This window comes from Gekko japonicus, unplaced genomic scaffold (genome assembly GCF_001447785.1).
Source record: "Gekko japonicus isolate JY-2015 unplaced genomic scaffold, Gekko_japonicus_V1.1 scaffold331, whole genome shotgun sequence".
Classification (NCBI taxonomy): Eukaryota; Metazoa; Chordata; class Lepidosauria; order Squamata; family Gekkonidae; genus Gekko; species Gekko japonicus.
Genome location: NW_015172560.1, coordinates 86,788 through 106,900, shown reverse-complemented (window position 1 = coordinate 106,900; position 20,113 = coordinate 86,788). Strand labels below are relative to the sequence as shown.

Below are 20,113 nucleotides of genomic sequence, written 5' to 3'. Positions count from 1 at the left end.
GCCCTGTTTAGGTACTAAGGGGTCCGGTGAGTACAGTCTTTGTGCCTTGCGGCATGGGGCGGGGAAAACGGACTGCCTTCGGGACAGCCCTGTTTAGGTCCTCTCTTTGAACCTTGCGGCTTGGGGGATGGGGCTACAGGGTTGTCCTGCCATGGCTAGCCTGCCGGGTGGGAGCCCCTATAGTGGGCTCCCACCCGGGGCAGGGTGCTCGCCCTATTGAAGAGGTAAGGGAGGGGTCTTCGACCTCTGGCCTTGACCATACCGCATGCTGTGTTGCCCTTGCCGTTGGTTCCAGCTAAAGTTGTCAGTTAATAAAGTGGCCCTATAGTTAAACCCAACACTTGTGTCTGCCTCGTTATTTCTGGCTTGGGGGGCAAATGTTGCCTTCTAGTAGTGGATAGTTGCTTGTCGATACAGCCTCACTAACCTCAGCATAGTGCCTCCTCTTTCCTTATTCATTGTAACTGCTTTTTATTGATCAAACACACAAATATTGTTCATCTAGATTTCATACCTCACACATGATCCAAAGAGGCATCATATACCACTCTTCAACAAAACAAGATGACAGAAATAATATATTCTCCACACAGATATACATATAAAATAGTAGTTCATGTGGGCTAAATTTTTTGGATCCATTCTGGTCATGGCAGAGTTTCCCTCAGATACAAGAAACCTTGTGCTAGCAGAAAGCTCTGCCATTACCAAAGTTCATCCAGAATACTGTATCCAACATTCCCTCAGTGGAAGATACCCATGGTCACAGGTCTTCCCTGAGTTCCCCTCCTTCCAGCAGACCTTTCTGATCTTGGGAAAATTTATTGTTGTAGTCATGAGATCCACATGGATTAATAGTCATGTGGGTTGGTGTGACAACCCTTTATCTTTATTCATGACAGATAGCCCTTTGATGGCTTTTAAAATAATGTGTAGGGGTATGCGATTTTTTCCCCTCTGTATTATTTGGTTCAGGTCTATTGGACCCGGAAAAATTTCAGGATCCCCCAAAAACCCAGATCCCAAGACTGGTATTCAAATCCAGGATTTTTTGGAAATCCCGATTTTTTTCAGGTCCAACAGAACTATACTGCAAAATATGAGGGGGGGGGGAGCAGTGGTAAAACCGCAAAAAACAGCTCAGAGGGGCTCAGCTGCAGCTCTTTTGGGCAGTCCCTTTAAACCAGACTGCTCAAAAGAGGCTTCAAAGCAGCTGATCCTGCGGGGAGAACTCTCTCTGAGGCTCAGCTGGGGCTCTCTTGGGCAGTCTGATTTAAACTGTGCTGCCCAAAACAGCCTGCAAAGCAGCTGAGGGTCTCTGGGGTTTACTGAACTGCCCAAGAAAGCACCAGCTGAGCCTCAGAGAGAGTTCTCCCCGCAGGATCAGTTGCTTTGTGGGCTTTTATAGGCTGTCTGGTTTAATCCACACTGCCCAAAAGAGCCTCAGCTGAGCCAGCAGGAAGGGTCATTCCCCACCTAGGCTTAGCTATTTTGTGGGCTGTCTTCTGCAGCCCTTTTAAACACCCCCTGTTTAAAGGGACCACAGAAGAAAGCCTGAAAACAGCTGAGCGGCAGGAGCAATCTGCTCTAGACCCTCAGTTGTTTTTCAGGGTTTGCTGGTAATTCCTGAATATAGCCCGTTTTTTCCCTAGATTTTCCTCCCAGTTATCCCAAAAAAATCCCAGATAAATTTGGGATGCCAATATATACCCAAAAAACACCAATAAGGTGTTTCCAAGGTATATTTTTGGATCAGGTACATCCAAAAGCACACCCCTAGTAACATGATACAGTTTCTGTTCCAATGGCTACATTCATATGAGTTTATTATTGAGAGGAATGATGAATTATTTGTAAATGTGACTGAGGCACAGGAGACAAGATTAGAAAATAATAAATTTATTTATTTGCTTTCATAGTAGGGTTTAACACTATGTTTAAAAACAGCTGATGTATGAATATACTGTAACAACATAGCATCACAGCTTTAGAATGATTTCCCCTCCTTTTTCAGAGAATTACTGCTACAAGTGTGCTTAAATACAAGATAACCCAAATCACTTCAAAGCTTAAATGTACTGTCAACCCTGACTGACAACTGTTTCACTTAATCACTGAATAAGAATATTTCATGTCCTTCAAATATACCAGACCACAGAGTCACATCCATACAGAGGTCTCCAGTCTACTTCCCTCAGAAGATGACTCACTCTTAATTAAGATTACTTTCCCTTAGTAAACTTACCAATCAAACGACCAGTCTGCTCTACCTGAGAAAGACTCTCTACCCCACTGATCCTCTCAGCAGCCATACTCTTTCTCTTCCGAAGAAACTTTGGAGTTGTCAGTTCACTCTCAATTTCTCCTCCCCCCTCAGAATTCAACATTCTCTCCTGACTAGATGTTGCTACAACTCTGAACATTCAAAACTTGGTGACAGGGGATTGACACATGATTTGAAGGGCAGAAGAGCCACGTGTACATCAGCATCAGAAGGCTGAGGTAGGAAAGTAAGGGCACTTTCTGTCTTTTCCATCAGTACAGGTCTGTTGACAGAAAAGGGAGAAGAAAGTGATTTTGCTCCGTTCTTCCTCCCCACTGAAGCCTCCTGGTTATTAGTCCACATAGGTACCACGGCCCTGGGAATAAACTTTCCTGGGAGTGGAAAGGACTGCCAGCAGAGGGGAAAGGCAACTTGGAAATGATCACAATCCTTGCATCTTAAGAACATAAGAGAAGCCAATGTTGGATCAGGCCAATAGCCCATCTAGTCCAATACTCTGTCACACAGTGGCCAAAAATACCAGGTGCCATCAGGAGGTCCAGCAGTGGGGACAGGACACTAGAAGCCCTCCCACTGTTGCCCCCCCCCCAAGCACCAAGAACACAGAGCATCACTTGCCTATCTATCTATACCTTCTGGCTAATAGCCACTGATGGACCTCTGCTCCATATGTTTATCCAATTCCCTCTTGAAGCTGTCCATGCTTGTAGCCGCCACCACCTCCTGTGGCAGTGAATTCCATGTGTTAATCACTCTTTATTAATCACATCTGCAAATCATTTGATCAGACTCAAAGGATAAAACTCTACCTACACATATGTAAAGGTTTCCCTTGCTCGAAAGCCACTCATATCTGACTCTAGGGGGCGCGCTCATCTCTGTTTCTAAGCCAAAGAGCCAAAGCTGTCCAAAGACATTTCTGTGGTTATGTGGCCGGCGTGACAAACCCTAAGGCGCATGGAACGCTGTTACCTTCCCACCGAAGCGGTACCTATTTATCTACACACAATTTCTAGCTTTCAAATTGCTAGGTTGGCAGGAGTCCTTGCACATATATCCCCTTTATATAGCTGATTCTTACTTATTTGTGTCAATACATAGGTACATATTTACATTCTAATCATCTTCCACACATGCTACAAAGATAGCAACACTCATCTTGTTCTTAAAGTAATACATATTTATCTTATAAAGTTTATTGTCAGACAGGCATTCACAGAACAATGAATCTGTGAAGTCCAACCAAAATTCAATAGTAGGATGCTCCAGATTTTATAACCACACATTAAGCAATTCAATAGGAAGATTCATGTATCAAGTTCAACCTGTAGAGTACCACATTAGATTTGAAGAGAACAATTTTGCCCTATTACAAATACCTAGATCTATTCAAGAATTCGTAAAATAATCTAGGGTGATTAAGATGTCTTGTGCTTGCATTCTCTATTAAGATAAAGGTTCCCTTGCTCGAAAGCCAGTCGAGTCCGACTCTAGGGTTGCGGGGCTCATCTCAGTTTCAAAGCCGAAGAGCCAGCGCTGTCCGAAGACATTTCCGTGGTCATGTGGCCGGCATGACTAAACGCCAAGGCGCACGGAACGCTGTTACCTTCCCACCGAAGTGGTACCTATTTATCTACCTGCAATTTCTTGCTTTCGAACTGCTAGGTGGGCAGGAGCTGGAACTAGAGACGGGAGCTCACTCCATCATGCGGCACACTTGGGTCTCGAACTGCTGAACTACTGACCTTCCACAGCCTGCAGTTCAGCGTCTTAACCACTTGAGCCACCGCAGTTCTATTATTATTACTAGACCTTTATTCTTTTGCTTTTAAAAATAATTTCCAATGCTACCTTATGAATGCATCAAAACATGACCTACATTTCCCTTGTCAAGGCTAATTTGCTATTTTCTACATTTTTGAGAAACTATGTTAAAATGCCATTTACTAAGTTTATTTAAGAGTAAAGTAAGCAAAATTATGTATTTATTTAAAACATGTATATCCTGCCTCATTAACTCAGACTGAAAATGTACCCGCCCAATTAGCAACATTAAAACACAGATTAAAATGCACAAACTGCAAATTAAAAAGCACTCAATTTTTTAGGAAACACACAAACACAAAACAAACACTGCCAAATCTGCTGGAACAATTTACTCTTCATCAAGTGGTCTCTGGAATAAAACTGTTTTGTATGCCTTTCTAAATGTAGCAAGCATGCGGTGCTGCAACCACCTCAACAAAACATTAGCAAAAAGAAACAATAAGATATAAACTCAAACCATTGAAGCATTTCAGCACAGGAGAAACTATAAATAAGATGCAGGATGAGATACATTTTCTGAGAGGAGAAAGCTTGTCTTGTTAAAGAACAAATGAGCCATTCCTCCTCATTGCTAGTTCTGGTAGATAAGCGTTGGGAACCTGTCCTTAGGCACTACACACTATCTCTCTCCCCACTGCTTTCAAATCAGACATTTGAGCATGTGTTTTATTTTCCAGTTGATATAAATGGGCCTGAAGAACATGTTCAGCTTTGGCTGAACTGTGCCTTAATGCCTTTGATTCCCATGTAATGCCACAGCCAATCAGAAAGTTTACATGGAAAAGTCTTTCCGATCCAAATTGTGCCATGATGGGACACACTTGGAAGCAATGAGAATTTCTCTCACCACTGAGTGCCCCAACTAGTATGTGGTGAATGAAGGACCTTGGCTTTCCAAAGGACTGGGGTGGCCTCCTGTCTCACTCTGGCCACAAAGAATTCTTATACTGGGCAAGTTAACTCTCCTGCTTGACCTTTGAGGGAAAGGATCTGCTTGTCAAGTGACACTATGGTTTGAGGCTACTCAATTTCTCATGCTACTTTTGAGCATAACCCAAGACAATCCACAATAAGACAATAACCACGACTCTGTCCTGCAATTGTTCTATGTGTGCCAGAGGACTGGCAGAAAATGAGACATCTGTCTCCTTCTGAGTTCAAGGATGGAGATAAGAGATTTTTTTCTCACCAGTGCTGAGCTGCTAAGAAAATGCATTTGAAGAACCCTTAGTATTATTATGAGGTGTATAAGGGTAGGATAAGAAACACTACAAAATATCACTCATTCACACAGTACATGGTTTACAGACTCCTGAAAATTAAGATGATGTTGAAATATACCCCTTGTGTCCCGATGAAAATGGGTTGTTTATGAGTTGCTTGGATAATATTCTACCACAGGTTGTATTAGGGCAGTCAGAGAGGACAAAGCACAAAGACACAAAATTAACACAACCTATCAAGTTATAGCACTCAATAAGAAAACTGAGGGACAGTGTGGTGTAGTAGATAGTGAGACAGACAAGGATCTGGCAAACCCAGGTTTAAATCCCCTCTCTGACAGGAAAATGACTAAGTGACCAGTCACTATTTTTCAGGCTAATCTACCTCACAGGGTGTTATGAGGATGAAGCTGAGAAGGGGAGAATGATGAAGTACACAGACCTGAGCTATTTAGAGGAAGACTGGGATAAAAATTTACTGAATAAATAAACTATATATCTTTGACTAATCCATTTGTCAACAATATGAAAGTTCACTAGGAAAAAACTGATATTGGTTAAGTTTCTCTATCCTGGCATCATGTCGATTTGTCATAAATATTACTGAATTCTAGTCTTAACTACAGTAAGGGAAAGACACATTAACAGTATTTTCTTCAAAAGAAAGCTATGATAAAAACCATGAGTTGGCCCAACCATTCCTTTCCAACTTGCTCTGGCTGAAGGAAGCCCCTTACTTATATACTCACCCATCTGTGTGTACAGTATCATCAATGTGAGCATAGATTGGTTACTTCCCCCCCCCCCATCATGTGTACCATATGTATACTCAGTCTTCATAATCCATCTACGTCCTTTTATGAGAACTGGGCAAATGCATGTAAATACATGCACAGCAAGGCTGGTCTGCCTTTATGAGGTTGTACACATTGTAAGCAGCAAACATGAGGCTGGTTGTCCTGCCAGTGGGCAAGTAGGTCAACCAATCCCAATTTTTCTACCACACTTTTGTTCAGTCATTCATCACATTCTGGCATCATACATATTGTTTTGTTTGTTTTTTTAAAAAATCAGTTTTCTGTTTTCATATGTTTGAAAGTCATTCTAAATAAAGGAAGTCCAGTCAAAGATCTGGTCATAATCTCAAATAAAGCATGATAAAAGAAATCCCATTAATAAGTTTCTGAATTAATTACAAAAACATTTGGAAGCTCCTGCTTTTTTTTAAAATGCATGACCATTCTCTATGCTGTATATTTACTGTTCATTCATATCAATTGTCATTTTCATTACCTGAGCCAGCATATCAATTTATGCATATCTCAATGATATTTTTAAGTACCAAAGATTTCTAAAACATTGTAAAACATTGAAGGCAATGGAAGGGGGGAAATGACCAAACTAAAACTTGCATTTTACATAAAATGAGCAAAATGAACCCACTGTAAGTGTCAACATTTTTACAGAATAACCATGCCAGTTGTCAGAAAAGGAAGTAAAATGGTGAATTACCCTAAAAGACATTTCAAGATTCTCTCCACCCCAGATATCCATTCCTGCATCGTAAGTTCCTATCTCTTCAAAGTAGTTTCTGTCAATAGAAAATAGGCCACCAGCCATAGTAGGGGTCCTAGTTGAAAACAAAAACAAAAACAAAAAACAAATACAAAAACAAAGAAAAGAACCTTTTGAAAGATATTGTGTGGAATTTAATAAGTGACACTATAAGCACACATCTTCCAGACGCTTCAGAAATAATCACAATCTATTTATGATAAACTGAAGGCGTATATTGCTTTTGTCCTGTATTTGTCTAGAGCAAAAGTCTCATACCTGGCCAAGTCATGCATGCACTTCAGATTACTTTTTGAAAACCATTGTCTCTTCTCTTTTGTCTTAAATACTACACTTCACATTGCTTAGAGAATGGAATATTGCTGTCCACATCTAGAAACATACACTAAATACAAGTGGGAAGCATTTGATATCTTTCACAATATAACATCTTCAACAGAGTTCCATAGAAAAGGCAAATCTAGTTACTGGGTGTTTCTATATGAATGTCAATGTTTCACTGACTGCAAATATCCATTACTTCTAAAAAAAATAAATCCAGCTTAATTTCTTTAAAATCTGGTTAGAGAAGTATATGCAGCAATAAATGTATTGGCTTCACATTTAAAACCACCATCTTGGAGATATTAGAATGAAGAAATGATGTTTTTCCCTCCACTGATTTGATTAAATTCTATGGGGTGACATAAACCTTCACTTAAGAGTGCACATGCAAACAGCTGAGGAAGCACTAACCTGCCTTAATAATGTGATTTTTATTGATTATTTTGCATTGATTTATCAAAGTGTGTATATTATACATTTGATACATATTGGATTTTCCCCAACTATATGATTATTTAAGTCCAGACACTACTGAATGTTTGTAGCACCTCACTCGACTAAAAAATAGGTGGAAATTGAAACCAAACATTAAATCTATTCTTGATTATTAAAAAGGAAATGTGTGTTTTCTCTCCCTTTAACAAAGAAAGCTTCAATTGCAGTATCCATTTACTGACAAAACAATGGAAACACATGCAGAATTAATTTGTTTGAGTGAATTATTAGTTTTATTGTAACCTATTGTTCTCAGAAAAAGATTTCAGGAGCACATTTTTCCCTGGGTTGGATCCTAAAGAACTACGAACACAGAGAGTTCACACTAGGTATTTCTGCTGTCCTCTTACTATAGCATTCTGTGCTTCCAAAATGTGACTCTTTAGGGCACGGATACCCAACCTTTTGGGGCCTGTGCAAACCTTTGGAATTCTGACACAGGGTGGTGGGCACAGCCACAAAATGGATGTCACAGGAAGTGGAGCTAGCCACAAAATGACTGCATAGCTTACCTTCTGTCACAAAATGTGCTGTGGTGTGCTGTCCTTGTGCTGTGGTGGCAGCTGCTGTCAAAGCAATGTTGTAAATAATTTGCACAGCCAATCAAATCTCCAACGGCCAATCAGAAGCCCTGCTGGGCAAAGCCCCACCTGACCCAGCCCACTTTCTAAAAACACTTGGTAGGCTCCAGGAAAGGTGCTGACAGACAGCATGATGCTCACAGGCATCACACTGGGGATCCCTGCTTCAGGGCCAGGCTCCCTGCAATGGCATGGGATGCAGCACAGAGAACTACAGCCAAATGGGGGCATTGGCAGAAAGCACACTTCCATATCTTGCGTAAGTTCTTGCTTGACTAACACAAAAAAATGTTGGGGGAGGGTTGTCACTTTCCACTTCTGGCTGCAGTCCCCCTCCCCCTCAGGCTCCACAGCCTTCAGGAACAGATTCTCAGAGAGAAAAGGGGGCCTGCAGTGGGAAGAGAAAGAAGGCAAAATCCCTCACAACCTTACTCCATTTGTTATGTTCCAACCCCAAAAGTTCAGTTCGTTATGACTGACTCAAAATTGCTCATGAATGGCATTGCAAGTTATTTCCGCTCTGTTCCAAATATGACCGGGGGCTGCTCAAACACTGAGCTCTTTAAGTCAGATGACTACATAATCAGCAGATTTTGATACTCTAAAATCAGCACAATCATTTCCTGAACCCTTATCATCATGAATATATATTTTTTCCCTTGAGCATTAATGAATTTGACTCTGCAGCTCACCTTCTGCAACCTTCCATCCCAACAAAATGTGATCAGTTTCTAAACAAACACATACACACCAGCAGTTATCAGGAAACAAAGAACATTTCCTGAGACTGTTTCTTAAGTCAATGAAATTTGTAAAGCTTTCCACAAAGCATTTGGCTGCTCCAGGGGTAGCTCTGAATTTACTGCCATGTCGCCCTGTTTTTCAGATCCACTTTTCCTGTAGTTCCTCCCCCATTGGTTTTGACTCACACTTTTCCAGTGTGAAATTCCTAAAATTGAATTTTGTTTCCTGCCACCCATGTGTTGTGTGTACATCCTGCATCCTACCTCCCCAAGTCAACTGAATAATATTCGGATTTTTAAGGGCAATTTTGACTGCATTATGACACTGATTTTTTTTAACATAATATTGCTGTGTTATAACGCTGGGACAAAATGAGTAGTGAGGTTCAGTAAAGCCTTCTCTGTGCAATTGCCCATGCATGAAGTTCCTTTCCTTTCCTTATTCACTTTATGTTTTTGTGGGTAGGTTTTGTCACCTCACACTTGTTTTATTTCTTCATCCCCCCCTTCCCCATCACTCTCTGTGTGTTTTCGATGACACATCAGTCTTTTAAACATTTGAAAATAATGAAATTTTATAATTGATTTGAAAATTATGGAAACTAAACATGTGGATTATTTCCATTTAGCATACTTTTATGCTAAGGTTCCTGGGCTGAGCAAATAGACAAAATATATCTTACTGACAGGGTGGGACAGCCAAAGTTTCTTCAGGCTAGAAGAAAACACATTGCCAGGGCTGCTCAGTCAGTGGAAAGACGGAAAAACAGAGGGAAAATCTAGCCTTTGAGGGAGGGAAGTGGAAGGGGTCCATCATACATGGGCACTGAGTGCAGACCAGAGAATTGCAACATCACAAAAGCTTTCCAATGTGCTGGCTAGAATCCAGACTTCCGCCAATAGTGAAAACCAAGATCACAGATCAAAATGGAGGCTCCTTGTGGCAAGCCATGTATTTAAACTTTAAATTAACCTCCACACCGCCCACCTCATGGTGGGAATCCTAAAGGCCAATCAACAATGAGCTTTTCTCCATTCTACATCCAACTGTTTTTTGACAATGTTATGATGTTATAACATTACTGTGCATTTGCAAAAAAACCAAAAAAATTAAAAAGAGGAGGTTCTGTCACTGACAAAGTACATGATGAAATGGCTGCACACCCCCTTTTCAAAGGAAGTGTGAAACACATGTTTTTGCAAGTCAGAATCGAATTCAAAATTAAATACCCTGAAAGAAATGCTCTTTTGTGGAAGGGGTGCCACAACATCAGAGCATCAACTGGCAATTCAACCTGCCAGGAAACAGCTGCAACACCAAGGTGTGGAAAATGTTTCCTTGAAGATTTGTAAATGCTGTCTATATTATTATTGGACTACTCAAGTTCAATATGAAAGGTTTTGCAAATAAGGTATCTTTTCCAGGAGAAGAAGAAACTGATTCCAAACTCATAAAATGGCTGGCCCTGCCCACTTCATAAACCGGCTGCTGGGGGAAAAAATAACACTGCTACCCTACGTATATTTATATAAACCAAAGCCTACCAAGCTCAAAAGAACGTAGGATTGCAGCCAAGATACTAGAATAGAAATGAAGGACAAGAAATCTAGACAAAAAGAAGATTACCATTTTTGCCTTATTAACTATGTATAAAAAAGGGCACAACAAAGAATAGCGTAACCAAGAATTTACAATAAACTCGGGCCCAATTAATGATAATGGGGGGGGGGGCAGCTCAAAGTGCCAGTTTTCGGGGGTGAATTACGGTGAATGCTGTGTCATGAACACCACACCAACACATTAGTTCACCATATGAACATATCATTCTGCTGAACATGGTCTTCTCAACAGAGTGACCCCCTGCGATAACATGTAGAACCCTGGAGAGAGCTGCTAGGAAGGTGAGAGTTGAGGGGGGAGGGTTGCCATTCCCAAACTGCTGAATCTGAACCACTGAGAAGCATTTGTTGAGGTTGCTTTGAAAGAGGACAGAGTTTGAGGGTGAGTGGGTGCTTACAACCTGCTGGAGAGTGGTGTTTTTGTCTGAGTCTGTTTGGGTCTTTTCTCTGGTCTACTGTTCATTGAGGAAGGTTTGTTTGCCTGGAGCTGACTGCAGGACCCACCCTCTGCTGTTGCTGCTGGGAGGCGGAGACTGTGGGCCTCTGAACTGTAAGGCTCCTCCTAGGCAAAGGTGTGAGCCTTTGGTGCAAGCTGAAGCTCTTGTCAAAGGGTTCTTGGTCTGTGGCTCTTAGCCTGGAGATCAGGCCTGAGGACCCTGCATCATTGTAGTATTTTTAAACTACTAACCAGTTATGAAGGTAGAAAGCTAGCTGGGGAGTGCGGGCTATCCAGTATTTTTCAGAGAGTACTACATGTACGATTATCTACCCACTGGGTGGAAATTGTGGGTGTGTGGTCGCTGCATGGAACTCATGGTTCCCAGGGAGCAGGATCGTTCCCTTGAGGCTACAGTTGTTGACTTGAAAAAGCTGAGGTACCAGAACAGTCCCACTCCTGTGCTGACAGCTCTTCTGCTGTTGTGTGTAGTGAGAGTTTCAAGGTCAAAGGACATCAATCTGAGGTGGAGAGATGTGATCCCTTAAAAGGGACCCCTTCCTTGGGCCACTGACCGATACCCTCTTTACTAAGGATACCCATGGGGGTGCTGGGAGGAGGAGGGCTTCTGGTAGTGGGTGGTTTGATCATTAGGTATATAGAGAGTGGGGTCTGTGACAAGTGTTTTGACCTCAGGGTGACTTGCCTGACTGGTGTAAAGGTTGAGGACATCACACATTTTCTAGATAGGTTGATAGATAATGCTGGGTAGGAGTCAGCAGTCATGGTGCATGTTTGCACCAATAATATTGGGAAATGTAGTCCGGCAGTCCTGGAGGAAAATGTAGGTTAATAGTTTGGTGTAGTGGTTTAAGTGTTCGGGCTCTAGGACCAGATTCATGTTGAAAATGACTTGTCAATGATTGGCCCAAAGACCGTCAGAGCCCAAGGCATGAGACATGATATGTTGAAGGCAAGGTGTGAAGGTTGTGGACATCATATGCTGTCTAGATAGCAGTCAGCAGTTACAGTGCACATTGGTACCAATTACACTGGGAAATGTAGTTGTGTGGTCCTGGAGGAAAAATTTATGTTACTAGGCAAAAAGTTAAAGGCCAGGACCTCAATGGTAGCATTCTCAGAAGTGCTGCCGGTTCCATGCGCAGGGCCAGCTAGACAGGCACATATCAGAGGTCTCAATGCGTGGATGAGAAAGTGGTGCCAGGAGGAAGGGTTTAGATTTGTTAAGTACTGGGGAACTTTCTGGGAAAAGCCAAACCTGCACAAAAGAGATGGGCTTTACTTGTACCAAAAGGGAACCAGGCTGCTGGCGATTAATATCAAAAAGGTGGCAGAGCAGCTTTTAAATTAATCTCAGAGGGAAAGCTGACAGGATCTGCAGAGCTTCTGGTTCATAACTGGGGGAGGGCATGGACCGAAAAATGGAGGTCTGTGGAGGTTTGTTGTCTGTGGGTTTTACTAACCACGAACCTCCACAGAGGGGTAGTGATCTTGGACTTGGTTCTGAGTGGGTATTAAGACCTGGTAAGAGATGTAGAGGTTGTCACACCAGTTGGGAACAGTGACCACAATGCTATTAAGTTCAGCAGTCAGGTCAATGGAATGTTACCCCTATAGTCCACAACTGTAACATTGGATTTCAAAAGAGGGAACTTTCCAAAAATGAAGGCAATAGTAAGCAGGAAGATTAAGGGGAAACAGTCAAATCTCTAGAGGATGCTTAGAAGCTATTTAAAACCACACTAATTACAGAAGCAATATGGGTGGAAATACTGGGCCCTAAGGATTACTTAAAAGTGGGGGTGTACTATCACCCAGCTTATCAAACCCTTGAGGCTGATCTTGAGATGAAGAAGGAAATAAAGGAAGTGGCTAAAGCAGAAAATGTTCTTATACTGGGAGACTTCAACTATCCTCCCACTGACTGGGTAAACATGTGCTCAAGTCATGTTGTAGATATGAGATTCCTAGGCATCATAAATGAATGTGTGCTGCAACAGTTGGCCACAGGGCCACCCAGAGGGGCAGTGATCTTGGACTTGGTTCTGAGGGGACCTGGCAACAGATGTAGAGGTTGTTGCACCAGTTGGGAACAGTGACCACAATGCTATTAATTTCAACATTCAGATCAATGCAAAGTTAACCCTAAAGTCCAAAACTGTAACATTTGATTTCAAAAGAAGGAACTTTACAAAAAAGAGAGGAATAGTAAGCTGAAGGGGAAACACAAGAAAGTCAGATCCCCAGAGAATGCTTGGAACCTATTTAAAACCACACTAATTGAAGCCCAAATAGAATGCACTCCACAGGTTAGGAAAGACACTGCCAAGTCTAAAAGAAGGCCTGCGTGGTTAACAACACAAGTCAAGGAAGCTATAAAAAGTAAAGAGGCTTCTGTTAAAAAGTGGAAGGTCTCTCCTATCGCTTTGAACACGAGGGACCACAGGCTCTGGCAAAAGAAATGGCAGTCAATAATTAGGCATGCAAAAAGAGATTTTGAGGAGTGGGTTGCTATAAACATCAAGAAAAACAAGAAACATTAAAAATATATATATATCTGGAGCAGGAAACCAGCCAGAGAAGCAGTGAGGCCTTTGGGGTGACAAAGGACTCAAACAATTGCTAAAAGAAGATAAGGAGATGGCAGAGAGGTAAAATGACTTTTTTGTACCAGAAGACTGGAGAGCAGCAAATGTTATACCAATTTTTACAAAGGGATCCAGAGGGGAATCAGGAAATTACAGGCCAGTCAGCCTAACATCTGTTCCAGGGAAATTAGTACAAAATGTAATCAGAGATAGAATTATTAGGCACATAGAAGGACAAAGCTTGCTGAGGGAAAATCAGCACAACTTCTGCAAAGAGAAGTCCTGTCTCACCAACCTTTTGGAGTTCTTTGAGAAAGTGAACAAGCATGTAGACGTGACCCGGTACACATTATATACCTGAACTTTCAAAAGGCTTTTGACAAGGTACCTCACCAAAGACTCCTGAGTAAACTTAGCAGTCACGAGATAAGAGGATGGGTTCTCTTATGGATTAAAAACTGGTTAAATGACAGGAAGCAAAGAGAAGGAATCAATGGACAGTTCTCACAATGGAGGAAAGTAAGCTGTGTGGTCCCACAAGGATCACTATTGGGCCTGGCACTATTTAATTTATTCATAAATGATTCAGAACTAAGGATGAGTAGTGTAGTGGCCAAGTTTGCAGAGGACACCAAATTATTCAGGATGATGCAAACCAAGGCTGACTGTGAAGAGCGCCAAGAGAACCTCCACAAACTGGGTGAGTGGGCAAATAAGTTCAGCTTTGGTAAGTGTAAAATGATACACATTGGGACAAAAAAAATATTCCCAACTTCAAGGATAGGCTAATAAGATCTGAACTTGCTGAGACTGAGAGGGGAAAAGATCTTGGGGACGTAGGGGATAGCTCAATGAAAGTGTCAACCTAATGTGCTGCAGTGATGAAAAAGGCAAACTCTATGTTAGGGATTATTAGGAAAGGGATTGAAAATAAAATGGCAGATAGTGTAATGCCTCTGTATAGATCTATGGTGCAGCCTCATTTGGAACAGTGTACAGTTCTGGTCATCGTATCTCCAAAAGGACATTGGAATAGTGTACAGTTCTGGTCACCGTATCACCACAATTACATTGCACAGCTGGAAAAAGTACAGAGGATGGCAAGCAAGATGATTAGAGGGTTGGACCACTTTCCCCATGAGGAAAGGCTGAAGAGTGTGGGACCTTTCAGTTTAGAAAAGAGACAACTAAAGGTGGGCATGATAGAGGTTTATAAAACTATGCATGGGGTGGAAAGAGTTGACAAAGATAAATTTTTCTCCCTCTCTCAAAATACTAGAACTTGAGGGCATCCAGTGAAGCTGATGGGCAGAAGGTTCAGGATGGACAAAAGGAAGTACTACTTTACACAGAGAGTGATTAAAATGTGGCATTCACTGCCAGAGGATGCTGTGATGGCTACAGGAATAAACAGCTTTAAAAGAGGAATTAGATAGAGTCATGGAGGATTAGTCTATCAATGGCTACTAGCCATGGCGACTGAGGGGAACCTCCACATTCAGAGACACTGATCCTCTGAAACCCAGAGCCAGGAGACACCATCAGGGGAGGACCTCGACCACTATGCCCTATTATTGGCCATCCAGAGGAACTGGTTGACCACCGTGTGTGACAGGATGCTGGACTAGATGGACTATTGGTCTGATCCATCAGGGCTTTTCTTTTGTTCTTATGACTTGTTGTCGGATGCCTCAGTATTTATTTTATTTATTTTATTAAACTTATGAATCACCCACACTACAGAGCAGGCTCTGGGTGATTGGCAACATTTTAGACATTTAAAAATGCAACTGATATATAATTAAAATTACTTATAGTAACAGAAATTAAAACCCCTCAAGATGGCGATATAAACCTCCATTGCCAGTCACACCACTGTCCCCACACAGCAGGGCAGGGAAGGGTATGTGAGGGCCACAGAAGAAAAGAGAGAGAGGGTGGCAGTCTTAACCTCCCATTGCTGCCCTCAACTAAAAGCCTGGAAGAACATCTCTGCCTTACAGGCCCTGCAGAATTGCATCAGATCCTGCAAGGTCCTGATGTTATTTGGCAGAGAGTTCCATCATGTCGGGGCCAGGACTGAGAAGACCCTGGGCTAGTCGAGGACAGCTGGACCTCCCTAGGGCTGGAAATCACCAGCAAGTTGTTATCAGCTGACCTCAGCATTCTTCTGGGGACATATTGGAAGAGATAGTCCTGAAGGTACGTGGGTCCCTGAACCCTCAACGCCTTGAAAGTCAATACTAACACCTTGCACCTGACTCGGTACTCCATTGGTAACCAGTGTAGTTGGCACAGCACAGGTTGTATATGTGTCAGGATTGGACCTTAGCCTAGGTCATTGGGTCCATATGCCTGTAACCAAGGTCTCTGATGTACATAGCTATGCTCTGTCAACGCTTCCACTGTTCATTCCCCCCCCTGCTTCTAGTTCCCAAACTCCCATTCTGCACCTGCTGGGTGTTGATTCATTGTCTGCACGGTCCTCTCCTGACATTCCTGAAGAGGGGACTGAGACTTGTCTGCGTGAACTGTAGATAGCTGCGCTTGTAATCCTGTGAAAGGAAACGTCCTCCGCAAAAGGCCAGTGAGTCCCTTTGCTGTTTCTCATTCTCTTGGCCTTGCAGAGAGGTTAAAATGATAACATTCTCACCATCCTAATAATCTTATGTAACCTATGTTAACCTGTCTGCGCTCTATGTAATCATGACGTATGAATGGAGGCTGAACCAAAGTTCTTGTAATTCCCTAGTTTGCATTATTCTTCAGTTCTGTCAAAAAATTCAATTGCACAGCAACTATATCAGATTTCTCATTAAAGCTTGTAAAAGGACTTATTGCATCTGAGTGGTTCCTGAGGGGCTGATAATATGGTATTCCTGCCAGGACGTCTGTACCTGTTGGAGCCTCCAGATCAGTCTCAAGGGCAGGCCAGCATAGAGCGAGTTACAGTAGTCCAGCCTGGAGGTGACCAACGCATGGATTACCATGGCTAGGTTGGGGTGTGACAGGAAAGGGCCCAGCAGCCATGCTTGGCGTAGATGGTAAAATGCCAACCTGCACCTCCATAGACAAGGAGGCATCCAAGGTCACACCCAGACTCCTGATGGAGCATGCTGGTATCAACACCACCTTGTCAAGAGCCAGGAACCTGAACCCCAACCCCAAAGCCTCCCTCCCAAGCCACAGAACCTCTGTCTGCCCTGGATTCAGTCTCATCCTGCTCTTCCTTAGCCATCCCACCACAGCCACCAAACCCTCAGCCAGATGTTGTGAGGCAGTATCTGGGTGGCCGTCCAAGAAGAGATACAGCTTTGCAGGCTCCCGGTCTGACTGTCTGTCTTTGCATGTATTTCCTGATTCATCTATTGTACTTTTTGCCTTATCTTTCCTAAAAGGAACTTAAGGTGATATATATGGTTCTCCCCTCTCTCATTTTGCCTTCACAACAATCCTGTGATATAAGGCAGGACAAGAGAAAGTGACTGGACCAGATTCATGGCTGAATAATGTTTTGAACCTGAATTTAACATGCAAACTATTATTCTACATTGACTCCCAGTAGTGTGGGCCACAGTCCTTTGAAACTTTTCTATTCCAAGAGAGCTTACTGAGACAAAAGAGGTTCATGCTGATGTTTTTCTAGAGGTAGCAAGTGTCAGAAGACAACTGAGCAGGAAGGCACTTGTCCTGAGCTCTGGGATGTATGTACAGACAGAGAAAGGCAAGGTTCTGATCTGTGTGGCTTGCGTGAAATGACCACCAATGTGAGCTAGTTTTTTGACATCACTGTCACACTAGCCTGGTTTATACACAGGGAACTTCCAAGATCAACATTCAGCACTTCGTAACAATGCCCAGTCAAAAGGAAACCATATTTGGCCCTCTTCTGAGCTAACTGTGCATATAACGCTTCCATTCAAAATCAGGTAAAGGTATGGAACACCTAACTTCACAGTGGCATACCTGTGCAGTGAAGGGGAGTCTTCCACCACATAATTCCTCTGCTACCTGAAGCCCATTACTAAGCCCCAGGTACCTATGAACCAGCCCACAGATGTGGCTCTTCAGTTGGAGGGGCAGTGATATCCCTGCCCCGAGCATGGGGCCCAGGGCAGGTGTCCTGTGGCTAACACCATCTTGATACTAAATAATCTTTTTAAAAGAGTTCCTACAGGTGACAAGACTTATATTCTTGAATTAAGCAATTACTTCATATCACAATATGCCTCAAGAAGTTTTACAATAAGATAAAACTTAACAGCCAATTTATTTTATACTGTGAAAATGGTACGTTGTGCATGAACCAACTTCCAAGTGCTACTATTAATGACAGCCATTACCATGGTGAATGATTATGAGAGAAATATATTTGTGTCCTCTCTGTGCACTAGGTAGTCCAAAACTCCCCCTTTTCCTACAACCGGTCTTCTTGCTTCCACAACAAAGCAGCAACAGCAATAAACTTATCAGGTCTCCTACATCATGCCTCTCACGGAGGCAAATCAGCCCTCCCCCACCAGCGCAGGCTCGGCGGGGTTGGGGCTTGCAAACTGTTAAGTTAAAGGAGATGACCATCACAAAACACTGCCCTGCTAAAGGGTTCTGCAACAGTCTGATTGCCATCCTTTCCTTCCTGCTGTTGTAAGACTTCGGCCTGCTTTGAGTGGTCAGAGAGAGGAAAGCACCAAAGGACTCCAATGGGAGAAATCCAACCACTGTCATTCTTACGTTTTAGGGTATTCTTCCCCACTAGGAAAAAGGCATCCATCTGATTTAGTCACCACTAACAAGCCCATATCAAGCACAGATCCAGATTTATCAGATGATTTCCAAGGCTCATATCTACAAACTACCTGAAGTGGTACCGTTAGTCCATTTGATTCAGAAAATGCCTGGGATATTAAACATACCAAAAGAGCACAACAGAAACTCAACCAGTTTATCTTGTTCATTAGAAGCCCGAGCTGCCAGAACCAAATTCTCAAGAATACATCATTCCATCTCTCTATTAAAGCTTAATAATTAACGAATTAAAAAATTATTACACTGAGGGACCCATGATGATTTCATTTTACATCAAAATGGGTAATTCCGTTTTTCCCCACTACATTCTCCTTACTGCCATATTTTATCCAAGACCCAAGAGAAGGAAGTTCCAGTGTTCACCCATTTAAATAACATAGGTTTACACTGGGGCGAGAAGCCCTGAATCAGAAACTTTCCAATCTGTTAATGGCCCGTATTGTTAAGTACAATCCTAGCTTACTGAATTTATCAGCAGAGGGATGGATTCCTAGGTATTAGCTGGGAATCCGTACTCCAACACTGGGTCTTCCTCAGCTCTTCTCCGGTTCTTTCAGATTCTTACTGTATTCCAGTGGGACTCAACTGAATTGCTCATAGTGAGCCACATTTTAACTACCCATCATTCAAAAGGGCCACATTTACTTCCGCCCCTGATGGCAGGCCTGCAGCCATTCCTCTGGCAGCAGCTATTCCAAGACAGGAACCACCTGCCAACCACCAGGCAAAGATCTTGTCCACTTTCCTGAAACACAGGATGGGAGCCATGTTATGGGAAACTACTTAGAAGATCCAAAGGTGTCATGTCAAGAACCACATGTGGATCTTGAGCCATAGAATGAGTATCTCTGCTATAACCAGAGGCACCAAGCAGAGAGATAAAACTTAGTATTCCCCCAACGTTCTAGCTATTTCCATATTTTCACTTCGTACAAAGCAAAATTAAGGAAATATGAGGAGAAAAATTAATCAGGCTGCAATCCTCCAGGTTTGTTTCAGAGGGCCACTGGCTTTAGTAAGCCAGTGGTTTGGTATTGTAGACATTCTTTTGTTCAGTGTTAACTTAAAACGAAGAGAAATTTGACATGAAACAGTGTTCAATGGCATGGGCATGAACTTGGAAGAGTATGATTAACCAAAGCTTTGACTTTGTTTGTAATTTTAAGGTTTATTAATTAAAGACTGAAAATATTTTTAATGGCACCCTATAGCTTTTGTCTTCCGCAGATATGATAAAGGAACTGTCTGTCAGATTCCTCTTTTCAGGAATAAATTGTGTTCCAAGTTCTTTTTTACGGCTGTCTTAGATGACAATTACCCACAGGGCTTTTACAATGCAGTCACTGATTTAATTAACCTTTGCCATAAATGTGAGCTAACTCTACAAAGGCTAATATTTCTATTGCTTCAACTCCCTAACAATCCCAAAACATTACATGACAACTGGAAAAGCTGATTGTTATTCCTAAGGCACACAGCGGCCACTTATCTTGACTTTTATTTCAAACGAAAGTGAATCTCGTCTTCAGTAATAGGAAAGCAACATAAAAAATGCATAACTCAAAACTGAGCACATTTTTATCACTCTTG

The 20,113-nt window shown here is 42.3% G+C and overlaps 1 protein-coding gene across 1 annotated transcript in view; it reads right to left on the bottom strand.

Moving 5' to 3' along the window:
• The window catches only part of LOC107118845 (polypeptide N-acetylgalactosaminyltransferase 13), a 233,140-nt gene that overhangs the window by 167,367 nt on the left and 45,660 nt on the right, over positions 1–20,113 (bottom strand). Inside the window, exon 5 of the mRNA XM_015421224.1 lies at positions 6,847–6,964. Within this exon, the coding sequence (XP_015276710.1) occupies positions 6,847–6,964 (118 nt within the window). The remainder of the gene's footprint in view (positions 1–6,846; positions 6,965–20,113) is intronic.